This window comes from Lepidochelys olivacea, assembly GCF_965140295.1.
Source record: "Lepidochelys olivacea isolate rLepOli2 genome assembly, chromosome: 1".
Lineage (NCBI taxonomy): Eukaryota > Metazoa > Chordata > Testudines > Cheloniidae > Lepidochelys > Lepidochelys olivacea.
In genome coordinates, this window is record NC_140411.1 from 141,829,601 (window position 1) to 141,847,056 (window position 17,456).

Sequence of the window (17,456 nt, forward strand, 5' to 3'; positions counted from 1 at the left end):
CCCATCCAACCCTTAGCAGGAAGAATAGTAAACTGTGATGCAGGAACTCTAGGGTGGTATCAATTAATAACACTTGATATAATGAATAATAGATCCTTTGTGCGATTTTATCACTTCCTAATACTAGCATTATCAATCACTCATTCCACAAGCTGTACAAAAATATCTATATTTAGCTGATTCAGATAAACTCAATAAACAGACATAGTGGGCATTTGAGAAACATAATAAAACCATTCTCACAGGCTAAATGAAATCTGCTGCCATTTAAATATGAAGCCAGAGCAGTCTTATAATACTTTGTTTCAGATTGCACTAACAGGAAAGAAACAAGTTACTTTCAAAGGCTGAAATGCTCCATTGCAAACAAACAAACAAACAAACACACACAAAACTTGATTTTCATAAAACCAGAAAAGAAAGCACAGCTGCTAAAATGTATTATAAAGAAATCCTTCTATTTCATCTATGTTAGAAAGCTTACAACAGAATGTGGCAAATGACATTACATAAATAGCAAGTTAAACAACATCACACAACAAAGAGAACCTTGTGTATGAAATAATACAACCTTTTAACTGATGATATATTTAGTTAAATTTTATTTATTTTTGCTTTAGTAATGCATATTCTGTTCACTCAAAGTGTGCAAAAATGGGGACAAAGGCAGGTGTTTTAACTTTTCTAACGAAAATCAAGCAGAGATGACTTTTCTAGCTGAATGAGAGTCTTATTAAACAGGAAAGCTAAAAAGCCACGGCTTGTAAGACAAAGCTGCTCCCAACCTTATGCTGCCTTAGCACACATCTGGCGAGGTTGTCTGAGCAGCTATACCTCAGAAGAGTGACCTCTAGTGGACCTAAGTGATTGGTGTCATCATGGCAGCTACATTATTGAGATCTGGTTTGCAACCCAGTTCCAACCAGTGGGTGGCAAAAAGAAGGCACAAATCATTGTCAAGACAAGATTTTCTTTTTTTTCTTTTTTTTTAAATATGCCATTCTACACAAACTTAAATTTACACTGTAGATTGGTTTTGGGACATAAAATTGCATCTGTACTAGCATGTAAACCATCCCACAAAAAGCAGGCTATTCTACCGGAAGCAAAAAAACACCCCCACCCCCCAAACATCAACATTCATTCCTGGCTTATATGCAGTACAAATATTTTAGGAATCTGTGACAAAAGAATTAAAAAAAAGGTCAAAATCATAAAAGCTTGTAAACGGATAACCTGAAATACATTTTATTTATGGAAAAATATCGTCAAAATAGTACCACTACGGACTACACTGCCTGAGTTTTCATTTCATTTGTGATCTTGAAGTAGAGACGTTAGCACAGTAAGATCAGTTTCAGTCACAACCAGTGCCATACAGCAACTGCATCCCCTGAAGTTTTTTCCTCTTCGTTGGAATTTGTGTTGTGCTATCAAAAACTCTTGTGCTAATCCTTCAAACAAAGGGATATTGAGGCAATTCTTAAATCATTTGGCACAAAGTTATTTTGGCTGGGGCATAAATTTGAGTCTCAGTCATGATGAATAATGTAACATTCCACCTATCCAGTATTCATTTTGATTGAAGAGCTTTCTTTATGTCGTTAACTTCCATCTGCAAAGAAAAATCTGATTAGGAGATTTATTGATGTGTCAAATTCATGCATAGTGCCAGCACCAAATTCAGTTGCCTCTTATCTCAGGGTGTGGTGGGCTTGAAAGTAGAGGATTCTCTGTCATCCCCTTATTACTCCCACAAGCAAAAGCCTCACACATCCAGGTGACTCTCATTCCGGCTAAAGAGAATTGGAGATTCTTCTTCCAGAGCCCCGCAAAGATAGTCATTGGAACATGTCGTGAACCTACTCAGACTCTTCTCCATTGAGTGGAGACTGAACTGTTGCTGCACTCCAAGCCTAAAGGCTTCTCTTTATTTCACTAGGAAGGTGGTGAAGTATTGGAATGGGTTACCTAGGGAGGTGGTGGAACCTCCATCCTTTGAGGCTTTTAAGGCCTGGCTTGATAAAGCCCTGGGTGGGATGATTTAGTTGGGGTTGGTCCTGCTTTGAGCAGGGGGTTGGACTAGATGACCTCCAACCCTAATCTTCTATGAAATCTGTGATCCACCACACAGCCCTCTGCCAATTGACCTAACAGAGTAACTGATAGTTACCCTCTACTCCGGGTCCCAGCCCAGGGGCCCTAGGGATCGTGGTAAACCACTTGAACTCGTGCTTCCTTCCCCTGGGCTACTTCCCTCTCCTGCTCTTCAGCTTGTGGGGCTTCCTGCCCTCTCTCTCTGCACAAGCCAGGTGTCTCTTTACCTTGGGTCTTGGTCTTCTAACCACGGCACTTCTCCAAACTCTCCTCTACTTCAACTCCTCCAAACTGCACTCTGCTCCAACTCCTTCAAACTGCACTCTGCTCCAACTCCTTCAAACTGCACTCTGCTCCAACTCCAAATCACTCTGCTCCAACTCCTTCCCCTGGATATCTCTCCTATATCACTCTCCTGCTGCCTTCTGGCTATGCTGTATCACAAGCAGTATATTTGATGGTCCAAATAATGGCTCAGTTCTACTACATTTACTCATGTTGCCGGTGTCAAGTACTACTCAAGTGACTGATTCTATAGGATGACTCCAAGTAAGGTAATATTAAATGTTAAAGAAGCAGGACCTGGACTCTTAATGGAAATAATATATATTTTTTAAAATGACACTTTTTTAGAATTATCAGATTGTGTGCAAGAGAAACAGTAGAATCTTGTTCGCTGAAATTAACTTTTCAAATAAAATAAGACCAATTCTTATTTAAAAAGTCATTGGCAGACTGTAAATAACATTTTAAAACATAAATTCTCTCATCTACTTTATGAACAAATTAGATGATTAAAACTAAGAATTTTAAAAACAGATTTCACTTTTCACTAGCTGAACTCTGTTTACTTTTTTGTATTTCCCTCAGCTTAGACAATAAAAAATAAGACTATTCAGATTCCAGAAAATTTTCATATTTTCATGCGATAACACAATGCAACAGCATATAGATTGCAAACACTACAAGGGGAATATATATTTGTTTATATACATATATTTTAATTTCTTTTTATATTAAAAGAATGTATTTTTAAGTTTTATTGTAGGGGCAGGATTTTAGAACTGCACTATAAGAATTAATGTATAATTTGATTTCATCCTGCTAGCCACCCCATTTGAATAGCAGAAAGGAATGACCCTCTGGGACTATGAGATTCTGTTTTCCCATATGCATTACAAATTGGGCCCTCTTTAGTTCTTTGTTTTAAGGTTTAGTTAGTAAGAGACAGGATTCTGTATTGTGTCTATGTTAAGTAGATTAGAGGAACATTGAAGGCCTGGGTCTCAATGTAAATTGTCTTGGTTATTAATTGTAAAACTTAGCAAGGTTTAATTTGCAATGCCTTTTTGCTTGATATAAAATACTACTGTTTGTATTCTCAAAGTCTCTGTAAAAGACTGTTTGGTCTCTGTAACAGACTGCTTGTGTGAATGAGGAATGCATGCATCAGGAAAAGATAAGGTGTGAAGGCCATTGTTAACCAGATGGTCAAGAAAGGCGGAGCGAAGACACTTATCCAGATTTGTTGATGCCAAAGAACCATCAACGCATATCCATGATCCCTGATCCCCTTTGTGACCAATCTGGTTGGCCACTAGATTGATCCAGACTCTGGACTGGTAACTATAAACATCAACTGGCAGGAGAGAGAGAGAGAGAGAGAGAGAGTGTGTGTGTGTGATTGAAAAGCATATGCTAACTGTTGTATTCTCAATAAATGCGGTATGCTGCCTTCTTCCCTATCAAGATACTGTGTGCTTCTTATAACATTTATAAGAGCTTGTTTGCCTTATGCTTGAGGCTAAATTTGACCTGCCAGTATCCCTGTAAAGTTGTCTCCGACCACATAAGATTTGTTAGTCTCTAAGGTGCCACAAGTACTCCTTTTCTTTTTGCGAATACAGACTAACACTGCTGCTACTCTGAAACCTGTCATAAGATTCAAGTACCTGTAATCGTAGACGGATCTTTTTTTCTTCATCCAATTCAGACAACAATTGTTTAATCTCTTTTCTATAAAAAAAGAATGAAAAAATTGCAAAGGTTCATATTATTAAAATAAAGACAATTATCTCTGAACCATTTTCCCACCAAATCAGTTGCTGTATTTTCTCAATAATGATTTATCAAAGTATTTATATCCTTAAAACTTTTTGCATTAGTTTAATTTAAAACACATAATCGACAGAAGAGACTTCATTTATGCTTTTGGAAAACAGCTGTGTAGCAGCTGACCACTTTTGTTCAACTTACAAAAATACGACAAGGAATAAGGTTTTCCATTGTAATAAAAGTACTGTGTTTACAGGTTTAGTACTTTGGCCACCAAAATTTGCTCTGGTCAGTAACGTCACCACTGACTCAGTCCCCAATTACATTTTTTGTAAACGACAATAGGAAATTTGGATTAGTCCACTGGTAGGTTACCACAAAATGGTCTGTTGTCCAGGGGATGTCATGAAGGGAAAAGAAATGGTTTCTGACCTTTGAAAGGTAAGACCAGGATGTGATTATTTGGAGGAGGAAGTTTCACTATATCTTTCCCATAGAGATATCCTCTCCTCTGTCCCAGGCCTGTGCTCTGATCATAATAAATCTTGGAGAGACAAGGCAGGTGCGGTTAATATATTTTATTGAACCAACTTATGTTGGTGAGAGAGACAAACTTTCGAGCTTATTCAGAGTTTTCTTCAGGTCTGGGAAAGGTACTCAGAATGTCACAGCTAAATAGAAAGTGGGACCAACACGGCTACAGCAACGCTGAATGTAATAAATCTTGTCACACTCCTGTTTACTGCCCTGTCCTTCAAGCCAGAAACCAGCAGTTGGAGGCAGCTCCTGCTAGAATGTCAGGCCAGAGGGCTCTTGGGGCCAGTGGCTATGCAAGGCAGGCTGGGAATAGGTGTCAGTTGGCCCAAATTGGGCCACATTCACCTCGACAACCCCTACTTGACAGTCCTCCCCGTGTTCTTTTATTCCCCTACAGTCTCCTTCTTTGTTCTGTCACATTCCTCTGCCACTACAGGTTTTAGCGGTACTCCTAAAATCCTCTTCCCCAAACCTCTACCCTGTCCCTTTACTGTTTTTGGCCTGGCCTGTGGACACCCTAGTTTCATTCCCACTGGGAACAATGGAAGATATCAGCAATATTCAGGAAGGGCAAAAATAATGAGAAAATCCCAGCTTCTGAGATTTGAGCAGTTTAAACCCTCCCAATATCCTCCCTCCCCCAAGAATAAAAATAAATGTAAGACTCAGAATAATGACAGGAGAGTTTTCAACTCATTATTAATCACAATTCAGTTACAGTATTGCCAGCCTCACAAGATCAAAAATCATGAGCCAGTTCCTAAAAAAGTAATGAGATTTATAAAACATCATCAAACCATGGTTTTTTAGTCTCTCTTTTGACTTTTTACCTCCCTCTACTCTTCTGGTAATGTGTGTATGATAATTTCAGGTTGAAAAATCAACCTTTAATGCACAGATGCTTCTCCCTGGCTGCTCAAATGGAGATGGTGGAGGTACACAAACATATTTAAGGAGAATTAGAATGGAGAAGATGCAAAATGGTTAAATATTTGTTTTATTTAGTTGTTTTATTTATTTAGTCCTAAGTGGCCTCTGTTAATGGTATCTGCTTATTAGGATGGATGCCCCTTCAAAAACGGAGAGAACGGATAAAGAGAGGGAAGACACCCAGGCTGGTGGGAAAGAGGGGGAGTAATAAAAAAAAATCTAATTTACACATATTTGAAAACATACAAAGCCTGTAAAATGGAGCTGGAAAATGAATAAAGAACATCCAAGAAACACAAAGCACTCTCATTATGTATCAAGTTTTCCAATTATTTTTCAATAAAGATTTATGTGAGCTGCAAAGATCGCTATGTACATGAATATGTTTACAACATGAACCACCATTCCGAGCTTTCTATATTTCAGTGCAATAATGATACTTATCAGTCCCTAAATATTATTTTTTAAATAATTCAGTTACATTCTAAATATTTAACAAATAATTTTAAACCATTCTTTCTTTGTGTAATTTGGATAACTGTGTAACTATATACATTATCCAGTAGTTACAATAAATTATTTTTTAAAATCTCATAATTGTCCAAATAGGTAAAAAAATTCATTTTTATTTTAATTGTTCTTTCCTCCTGTGCTTCCTGGGACTTCTCCCCTTCCTTGAACCCAACAGCACACCCTAGCCCCCACCATCAATTCAGTCCCCCCATTCTCATCAGTCCCCATTCCCACATTTCAGCCCTCCCCGCACAGCCACACCACTGCTCCTCCTGGGGTCTTCACTCCCCTTTCCCAGGCCTGGGGGTATACAGCAGCGTCCCCTCTCATCTCCCCTTTCCCAAGGGCTCTTCACCTCTCTCTGCCCCTTCCCATCGCAGGTGCTGCAGGGGGATGCAGGTGAGGAGCAGAGGCACCATCCTGGCAAGTGGGGCAGAAGGAGTGGAGCCATGCTGGGCTGTTGTGCTCTTTGCTCCCTACTCCTCCCTCCCCTCCTGTGAGAACACTGCAAGCAAGATGGAGAGGCTCTGCTGGCTTATAGCAGGGCTGAACTTCATGAGGGGGCTGGAATGTCTCACATCATGGTGAGATGGGCTCTAGACCCTCAGAAATCCCGTCACTTGCAACAAAATCATTTGGAGGAGCAGCTTTCTGGGCAACTGTATTAACAGTTTAACAACTACTGAAGAATTTTAGTATAAAACCCCACTAGAAATGCTTCTCAGCTTTCAGATCAACATATTTAAGAGTCCCTAAATGACAACTGACGTGTTAGACAGTAGCACCTCGTTAGACTCATTAACCTCTGTCAGTCAGCAGTTCAGCTTTTCAAAAAGTCCATGTAAACATGTACTTATATGATAAAACAACATAGCTCCAGAGAAGCTGTTACAAACTATCAGATTGACTGTATCAGTATTTTAAAATTTTTCTCAACATCTGTCTTTATTAAACCTTTTTTTCTGACAAAAAGATCAAAGGAATTTCACACACAAACACACATATTATATGGAAAAGATTGGTACAAGCACAGTAAAGATGATTAGAATGGATGTTGTGGTTTCTAATGCTTACTTTTGCTGGTCTTTCATTGTTTCAACGATAGTTCTTAGCTCCTTAACTTGTGTTCTCAGCTCTTCCAAGGCTGCCGGACCCTGGCTTGAGAGCTCAGTCTTTGGCTTTCCTTCAGTACTGAACAAAGATGGGGAATTTGACCTATGGCCTGTTGTTCCCACAGTAACTGAATGAAGTGCAGGTGAGGATGAGGAGGATAACGATGCTTGTACATTACTCCCACTAGTCAAACCCCCTGGTTTTGGAGGCAATGAAGTTTTATTATCAGACACCTGTCAACAAAAAACAATGAATATTAAGTTGCCAGTGATAAGAAGCTTTGGTTTCCTGAATTGGAAGCACATCTCAGTATTAGCTATATTTTACTCCCCTGCAGTCATGCTGATGGGTTTGGTTAGAACCTTTACATGCTTCAACATGGCACAATGGATACGATACGTCACTGTTACTCAAATCTGTCTTTCTGAACAACCACAGTATTAAGCTTGAGCCTGCCAGGGACCCTCAGCCCAACCCATCACTGAAATGTTTTCCATCAGTATTGTTGCAACTGACAAGGAAAAAACGTTACCAAAATCTAGGTCACCAATAAGACAGGTACAAAGGTGAAAAGAGTTAAAAACAGAGATTTTACATTTTTATTAAGACGACACAGGCAATTCTCTAACAAAATTAAGTGCTTGATACACGTTTCACACAGAACTTTATTATAAGTCAGAGTACGCTGAGCTAAGCTGACCTATTTCTGTGAGAATGCAACTTGTGTCATGCAGAGAAACTAAGTAGGATTTCTTGCAGTACCAAATTTGTTTTGATTTTCAACTAGTAATTGAAAGATTCTGTCTGCAATCCAAAACACAGTTAAAGAAAAGGAAAAGTTACTTTACCCAGACTATTACTTAAGAGCTATATAATCCTTAAACCTCCCTGACTTATTCTCCATCAGAACAAATGTACCTCATATTGCAGGAAGTATTCATCTATCAATGAGAAACATCTATCAAGGAGAAAAATAATATGTTCAACTACTTTAAAATAATTGTGTAACTTTGGTACTGAGTTTCTGCTCATGTCTACATCTCCACACTTTCATACAGGAATTCTGGGGCTTGGAAGTTTCATTGTCTTAATCTACCTATGTAGGTACTTATATGGGCCCACATCACTGAAGTGTCTGAATAAAAAAATCATGGATTTTTATCCACACAACATCCCTGTGAAATATTATTCCTATTTTACAGATTAGGAAGTGAGGTACACGTTAGACTAAACTTTGTCACTTACTGATGTTGGCAGAACTCTGAGAACAGTATTTGCTGATTAAAATGCTGCAGAGCACAGGGAGCAATACAGAAAGTGTTCTTTCAGTAACACCGTAACAAATGTGGCTATCTTTCTTTTTTAAATATCCAATCTAGAATTTATATTTTGTGTTAAGGTAGTGCCTAGAGGTCCCATTGTGCTAGGCACTGTACAAACACACAGTAAGAAACAGGTCCTGCCCTGAAGAATTTACAGTCTAAGGCCTGTCCTACACAAAATTTTTATACCAATTTATTTCAGACAGGGGTGTGATTTTATATTGATATATTTAGAGTGGTACAACCGCTGTTGTGGGCAGGTTTCAACAATTTGAAGGTGCTTATACATATATAGTTTATTCCTGTGAATTTATATTTATGTCTGTTTCTAAACTGATTTAGTGAAAGTGGTGCAAAAACTACACGTGGACAAGCCCTTGGCAGATAAGACAGAGTGGAAGAGGAAATAGAAGCACAGGCCCAAGGTGTCTCAAAAGGTGGTAGAGGCAGGAATGGAACCCATGTCTCCTGACTCCCAGGCTGATATCCACTAGACCATGCTAGGGTTTTGTTTTTTTCTGCTAGAAGTTTGCTTCATACATTTAGGATCCAGAGAACTAGAATCAGAATAAAACAAATTTTTAAGTTAAATGGAATTTGGTGCCTAAAACCTTGACAATAGTTCTCTGTGATGTGCAGCTCTCTTGTGAAGTTTAGCTAGAACAGTATGATAGTTTAGAGCAGTAAATACAGATGTCTGTATTCATTATTAACATGGTTCCATTTTCTCTAGGCTACTGTGACGATATATTATCAATATGACATGTTCTACACTAATGACTGTTCACTTACCAGTACCATTTAAAGTTTTGGTACCAATAGTTAAAATCATAAATGGTTTGGAACTCAGTTATCTCATCCTCTTCTCCCTCTCAGATTTAATTCTAGTGGTTTGACGGCTTTTGCTCTTGAGTTCTGGATGTCCATAGGATATTCCCAATAGGGATTCATAACCTCTGGAACTGGTTTCCAATGAGTCAGCAGTGGCCAGAGTTTGACAGTCTAAAGGATACGGTGCCAGATTTACCTCTTTGGTTGGGCTTTTGACTGACTGGGATACCGTAGCTGAGGCAGATAACAGGGTCATTTGCACTAATGAAACCTTGATTGAGATCAATATTTAATCATCATAAATAATGCATTGTATTTGTATCAGATTTTTTCTCTGAGGACCTCAAAGCAAAGATAAAATGTTACACAAATAGACAACACAACATGCCTAATAGTAAACAGAAAAGAAAAGGATGTGAAGAGAGATTTAGTAACTTTTCTAAGTTCAAACAGAACTTAGATCTTTAATTACTAAGGCCCTGCCTACACCAGAAACTTTTGTGGTATAGTAATGTTACTTAGGGATATGATTTTTGCAACCTTTTTATACTGGCAAAAGCCGTAGAATAGATGCAGTAATACCAGCAAAAAAGTGTTGCCAGTACAGCTTATTTTGCTCAGGGAGTGGATATAAGCTATATTGGGAAACACACTTTTTTGCCAGTATAAAATGTGTCTACAGTGGGAGGATTTGCCCATATAGCTATACTTGCAAAGCTGTAAGGGCAAACCTCTTCTAGTGTAGACTAGGCCTCCATCTTGTGTTTCACTGTAGGACAATCCTTCAGTATTATATGTATTTTTTAAAACTAACTACCCTGAGGAGCCTAGTTACTGAGATGATGGGTACCGTGAAATAAATAAAATAAACGACAATGCATGTACATGAGGGTAAGTTAGCAGATGCAGAGTCATCAAAACGGTCTGATTAACTTACTTGTGATATTGTAACAGTCTTTGTTTTCTTTGACACTTCAGTTGCTTTATGTATAATGGACACATGTTCTTCCTTTTCCTCTTCAGGGCTTGGTGAGTCAAAGAAATCAGGACTTGAAAGGGAGGACTATATAGGCAAAAAAATAAAAACAGATATTTTCATTCTAGACTACTTTTAAAAGAAAAAAATTACATAGCAAATAATATCAAAAGTTATCATACAAGACAACTTATAACTCAAAAAGAAGGTTTTCAAAGTTCTATTTTAATTAGTACCTTGTTTTAAAGGGTGGCGAATGGAAAGAGCAATACTGAAATGACAAATGTGTAGTGGCTATATTGTGATTTAGGGGCACTCTTTGTTAAGAAGAGGGTGCACAGCGCCTTCCTGCCCCCCAGAATTTTAGTTTAATGAGGCAGAATTTTGCTGAGGTTAATAAGGTGTGTATGCTGCTGTTACTTCCGTTCCACCACACTGGGAGAGGATGCATTTGGCCTGGTCAGGTGCAGGCCTCACTCTCCCATTTTTGGGGAGGTTAGTGCTGCTATCTGTACACAACACCTACATTCCAATCCACCTTGTGTCTAGCCTCTGTGTAGGAGCACGAAGAGGGGAAAGCTCATTGCATCCTTTGCCCCCTGACCTTGCACACTTTGCGTCTTGCACAGAGTCAACCACAAACTGGCTCTTAGATTTGTTTTAAGTAAATGTAACCTTCCGTTTTTGTTCTTTTTTATTTCCATGATGAGCTATTCACTTTCCCTCCACTTTATTTTTCTAGCATATGAACATGAGACATTAGTGTTAGTAATAGCACACTCTCATTTAGACATCCCAACATGCAAAAACAAAAAATGGAAGAAAATGAAAATTATACACAAAAGATTGAGTATTTGTGCATGATCAAATCTTTGTTTTTTTAAGCAGCAAAATTATATTGGTCACACACCAGGAAGCTGGGCACAATTTGATCTATATAACAGATCCAGAGAAGTTAGAAAAAGATAGCTTTACTCCCCCTAAGTGGTATTTTAACAGATGAAAGGGAGGTCCTATTACGTGGAGCTGGTAGTCTGGACTATGTCTTCATACATTAAGGGGTGGATTAATGCAGGGCCTATAGGGGATCTAGATATTGATATATCATTTATAGCATCTTCAATTGGCAGCCATGTTCCTTCACACCTACTGGAAAGCAGCAGCCAATCAGAGCGACTCAGCAGACCTCCCTCCCTCTCCTCTCCGGAGCCTGGCCTATTCTCACTTGAAGGGAGGGATGCCCCTGCTCACAGGAGGAGAGGAAGGAGCATAAAGAGCCCTGAAGCATTGGGCAGCTCCACTCGCTCTTCCCCTGCACCCCTTCCTGTGAGCAGGGATGACTTTTCTGTTCCTTTCTCTCCCACCCTGTAACTCCTGACCAGGGAAGAGGGAGGGAGGTGAAGACCCCTTGCCAGGAAGGGGAAGAGGGGACCCTGCTGCAGCCCTCTCTGGCCTGAAAAAGGGGGTGAAGAACCCCAGTAGGAGTAGAGGTGAGGCTGGGGAGGAGGCACAGCTGACGGGCGGTGTTAGAGGGCAGAACTGATAGGGGGCTGGGCAATACTGATGGGGGCACTAGATGTATGCAGTGATGTTGTAGTTGTGTTAGTCCCAGGATATTAGAGAGACACTGTGAGTAAGGCAAATCTTTTATTGGACCAACTTCTACTGGTGAGAGAGACAAGCTTTGGAGCTGACATAGAGCTCTTCTTCAGGTCACTAGAAGGAAGAACTGATGGGTTCTGTGCCGATGCACTTCAGTTTATTTTCCCTCTATTGACTTTCATGCCATGTATTTAATGTAGAAGCTTTTCATTTACATTTAAACACATTAGATCTACAATCCATTGATACATTTCTACTTACAGTGGTACACTTTTAATCGGGAGCTTACTCAGATACTTAGTTATACACCATGAAGTTATGAGTAATTGACATACTTTCACGTGATCACATGCTGCACAGAAGTTTTCAAAAAAAAAAAAAAAAGATTGGGCAAGTGTCAAAATTTCAGACAATAAGGAAAAGAAAGTTAGATGTCCCTTCATTCCTAGTGAGATTAATTTATAATGTTAATTTCACAGTTTAAATAGAATTAATATAAATAGCATGCTGTGTTAATAGCATTACAGTGAATCTATATAATTATTTGCTTGAAAGATTTTGTTGCACTGTTGCCTACTGGCTCACTCAACCTTTTATTTTGAGATTAATAAATACAATCTGGCACACCACTCTTGAAAGCTTGTGAGCCCTGGCCAGTGGCAGTTTCACTAGGAGCAAATACCTGAAGAGCCCTTTGGCCCACCAAGATTTGGACTTTGCCTTATCTGGCTCATCAGAAAATGTAACTGAATACCACTGCTATTGATAATTAGGTAATTAAAGCCTTACTACTGGTTATGGCCCAAAATTAAAATGATTTTGCCCATTTTAACTTTAATTCAACCTTACCATATCACATTTAAAAAAGAAAACGGAAATAACCAAGGTAATTTAACAACTGATTCTTTGGCATTGGACAGGGGTGGTGGTAAAACAGTGAACGAAAGAAACTGAATATGCAAGGAGGGACTCCCAAAACTATAACAGCCCTGGGCCCCTATCAAAATTAATATCATCCTGATACACACCTGAGTCCTTTGGGTCATTGGTTGTTGGATGTCAGTAAAAACAAATACATTATTTAGAGCTAACAGCGGCTAGTGGGTTGCTTGATAACAGAATTGAACAGGATGTGTGAATAGTGGATAGGTTGCCTTTTATCATTGTGAGTACTTGCATGGGTATATGATAAGTGAGAGAAGGCCTGTTATTAGGAAATCACAATATTATATTACATTATTATATTATAACTGAAAAAAAATCATGTGTAGCTACTGAAATTCTTCCTTTCCCCTTCTTGTTCAATCCCTTCAATTCTATCTTTTCCCGTCTTTAATTTTAATTTCTTCATTTTCTTTAATTGTTGTTGCTACTGAACTTATCTGGCTGTGCCCTGTACCAGTCACATGTTTAGTATCTGGAGATGTCAGGGAGTGTCTTTTGGGTTTTCAGATCTATTAAATAGTGACCCCGGGCACAACCAATAGGTCATTTTGATTCCTTCATCTGAGACACACTGTTTATTGGGTGTAACTTGTTGAGCAAGAGTTTCCTAAAAGTCACAGTTGATGTGCAAGTGGTGTAAGACATGGTGTCTTCTGTCAATTGCCCCTTTTTATTTCTTTCTTGTCGTGAAAAAAAAAAGATGAAATTTAAGTTTCTCACAGTAACTATGAGTCAAGAATAACAGCTCTTATAGAAGAGGCAGGAAAGTATGAGAGAAAAAACATGCAAACATGGACAATGAAATTTAAAAGTATGACTTAATATGCAGAAAAACTGCAACTGGCATGTTATTACAGAAATATATAGAGAGTGTGTGTGTCAGTTATGAGTAGCCCATATCTGAACAAGAGGCTCATAAAAAGATATCCCCCTTAGTTTTTTGGAAATCTCTATCTTCCAGGGATGTATATGTTTGCAAAGAGGAAGAGTAAGGGACTTCAATATATTGATTTGATTTACCATTTAAATAAAAATGCTTTTTTAAATCATAACAATCAAGGAAGAAGGCAACACCATTTGGCAAACAAACAGCACATTAAGTTCACTTTGCTAGAAATGTTGATACTTTGTTCCTCTAAAAACATAATGTGTTTATTGCCAATATAGCACAGAATTCAACTTGTATAATTTGACAGTGGGGGCAGTTTTGAAGACCCCTAAAAAGACCAAGGAATATTCTCCTTGGGGAAACTTTTTTAAAAGTACTTGACACCTCAAGTGCAATCTGGTCTATTCCAAAAACTCTTATGAAGTATTTTTATGAGCTCCAGTCACGCTTGGTAGAGATGATCTAGTAGTATTCAGAGAGTGGTGAAACTCTTTCTTAGACAGGGAATGTTCTTAAACTTACATTCAAAATTATGACATAATTTTAAAAAGGGTCTCCCTGAGAACCACCTCCAGCACCTCATTAGTATGTGTGACACAGCTGCCTAAGTGTAAATGAAAGGATTGAACAACACGGATACTTACCAAGAAAAAAATTTTCAGAAAGTAATTTGAAAAAAAAAAGGAAGAAAAAATGAACGTACAGATGTGAGTGACTGGGATGGAGGTCGTCTGCCAGTAGCTTTTGGTCTGGTTGTAGTTGGATGACTGAGCTTCTCAGCAACTGGTACTACAGAGTCAAAACCTTCCAGATCTTAAAAACAAAGATCACATTGAGTCAATTCTGAGAATCATTCTCCAAGAGAAACAATACAAACTTATACTAAAGACAAAACAAACCCCCTACCTTTGGTAAATCTCAAAGAATTAAGTCCCCCTTACATCATGTTGCTTCTGTTCTTTTTTTCAGAATTTAGCTACCCTTATGTTTAAAAAAAAAATCTAGGATAGCTGAAATCTAGGCACTTTTAACTTCTGCCATGCATGCTTATTCTTTGGATCAGTTATAATCAGGCCTGGAAAGAGTTCAGGAGACTTTTTTGCCTAGCAGTGTAATTAAAGTTGAATGACAAAACTGTCCCAGTCATGTGAAACAGAAAATGCAGCTGCAAAATTACCTTGTTGCTGCTAGAGAGGCTAACAATTTTTCTATGAGTAATTTGAGGCAGAAAATAGCATGCACATTCTCCCAGTGTTTCTATCCCCAATGCTAGATTTGCACTACAGCACTTGATAATGATCACTAATTGAAACCTATAATAACAATGAAAAGAAAACACCTTAGTAGACTCCTAAAAGTCTACAGGGCCCAGGGTAAGTCAATTCAAAGAATAGGAAGCTGGCTTGGCTTTATGTGACATGAGACACATGGATGGAGTGTTTACTGAATCCAGCCACATGCTAGTACTGAAGGAGGGATATGACATCTGAAGGAATATTACCGCTCTTGAACACATTTGAATCAGATGGTTTAACATCACTCATCTGTTTTGTTTTATAGACAACACTGTTTCAGCCACCTCAACTTAAGATAGTCTACTGCATTTGTGTATGAGATAGATATATCACCCCTCCGGTCCCCCTGTTTTGTCAAATTATTGGAATATGTGATTCAAGAATAAACTCGATAAAAGAATGCATTGGCTGTGAACCAAAAACTGCAAATCCTTCATAAAATATATATACCAAAGAGTTAAATGGGATTGTATTCAGACCTGGTAAAGGAGCAATTAATCTACTGCAGATCAAGCTACGTTGATATAATACACAAGGTTAATATCCTTAAAATGACAGATAATAGAAAATAAAGACCCATTAGATGGATAAACTGTTGCACATTAAGTAGGAGAGCCAAACGGATTTCAGGTACTTAGAGGATTTGGTGGCTGGGAGTTAAACAGGATCTACATTTTAAACCATGTATCTCTGTGGCAGTAATACCCTGGAGAATCTCCAAGGAAGGTATGTACACTACTTTCAATAACCTTCTTATGGTAACCTTCTAAAGGTTATTTGCCTCAGAATTTTACAACATTTTAGGAATAACTCTTTCTACACACAACAAATAACTGCCCGTCCTCTAATGAACATGCCTTCAGCGCGTCTTTTGTTGGATCTTGTAACCTACATCTTAGCCTTGCCACTGTGGCATGTTACACATTCTGCCACTCAGGATCTGACAGTCTAAAGTTACAAGTTCATCTTTGCAAAGGTCAGGTGATGCAATAGGCCACTGTGGAAGAGCATGGATTAAACTTTAAAAGTCCATCCAGCCAACATATATCTGGAACCTATCCTTTTGCCCTCTAGTGCTGCTTTTTGTTTGGGTGTAATTTATTTTCTCTGGAAATCTTAGTTCAAATGTGGCATCTGATTTTCCGTAATACCCCACTTCTATCCAGTTTTCCAGCTGAGGTGAATAAGGGCTGATGAGGTTAAGTGACTTGCCTAAGACCACACAGTTAATAAGTTGCCCAACTTTAATTAGAACCCATGACATGTGTTTTAACCACTATACACAACTCTACCTTAAGTTTTAAAGACGGGGAATAAAAGTAAATTCTGATCCTCTTGACTACCATCTCTTCCACCACTGAACCAAGAAAACACATTGACAGCTTCACTGTTCTCTGTCTTGTGACTTTTGTCCAAAGCGCCACTGTTCTCTCCTTTTTTCTTATAAAAGGTAATTAACTACTACAGGTAATTAGACTATCGTGGAAAGCAACCAATGAAAAAGGGTGACGTTATTAATTCAAAGTGCTGGTTAGTATATAAAAGGATCACACTTGAGAAGTCAGCTCTCTCAATTTTTTAAGTGTAATACTGCTGATCCTACTCATGAATTATTATCAGACGTATGTTTCTATATTTGATCAGAGTAATTAAACATTCACATTTTGTTCATTTTAATGTAAAAACATATGGGTTAGATTCAGCAACTGAATGCATGTGTCGCTGAAGTCAGTAAAAGCTGTGAGCATCTGAATGAAGGAGACTATTAATAAAATTGGATGGGCCATATAATAGTTTTGTCCATAGTGAAACCTGACTTCTGTGAAAAGGTTCTAACAACAAGAAATAGATGGAAGGGTTTTAGCAATAGCCCAGTTTTTCAAGTTTCTCAATCTACAGCTGATTGCTAGAAAAATAGTTCAAAACAGCCTCTACGAGAAATACAGGCTATAAAAGAGAAATACAGAAGAGAGCATAGGGTGGAAAGATTTAAATTCTGTTATATGCTGCCAAACTAGTGAGATTACAAAAACCCAAATGACACTATAATTAAAATCCTATTAAACTGTAAGTCAGAGCCCAAAGAGAAGGACCCTTACTTGTACCAGTCTAAAATAGCAAACTCATTTATAGAACCCCCTTGCCCTTTTTTTGATCTTCTTATTTAGACTTTTCGTATTTCTTTCAAATCCTTCCCTTGCCAAGTTGATCAGCACTTCAGAGGCAGACCCTAAAGTACTATTCACACAGAGAACAAATTATTTTAATAATTGATTAAATCAATACAAGTAAAACAAAGACTGCAATTGCTCAAACTAAAGGCAGGTCTCAGTGGTAGCAGAGTTGGTGTA

At 38.3% G+C, this 17,456-nt stretch overlaps 1 protein-coding gene across 4 annotated transcripts in view; it reads right to left on the reverse strand.

The window, feature by feature from the left end:
* Nucleotides 1-444: 444 nt before the first annotated feature.
* The window catches only part of SH3KBP1 (SH3 domain containing kinase binding protein 1), a 336,824-nt gene continuing 319,812 nt past the window's right edge, over nucleotides 445-17,456 (reverse strand). For 2 of the 4 annotated variants that reach the window (XM_084616743.1, XM_084616745.1), the window contains 5 exons: nucleotides 14,514-14,623; nucleotides 10,336-10,461; nucleotides 7,207-7,478; nucleotides 4,050-4,113; nucleotides 445-1,615 (listed from right to left, as the gene is read on the reverse strand). In XM_084616743.1, coding sequence (XP_084472869.1) covers nucleotides 1,574-1,615; nucleotides 4,050-4,113; nucleotides 7,207-7,478; nucleotides 10,336-10,461; nucleotides 14,514-14,623 — 614 coding nt within the window. In that variant the 3' untranslated portion in view covers nucleotides 445-1,573. The remainder of the gene's footprint in view (nucleotides 1,616-4,049; nucleotides 4,114-7,206; nucleotides 7,479-10,335; nucleotides 10,462-14,513; nucleotides 14,624-17,456) is intronic. The other 2 variants (XM_084616744.1, XM_084616746.1) reach the window with 2 other exon arrangements.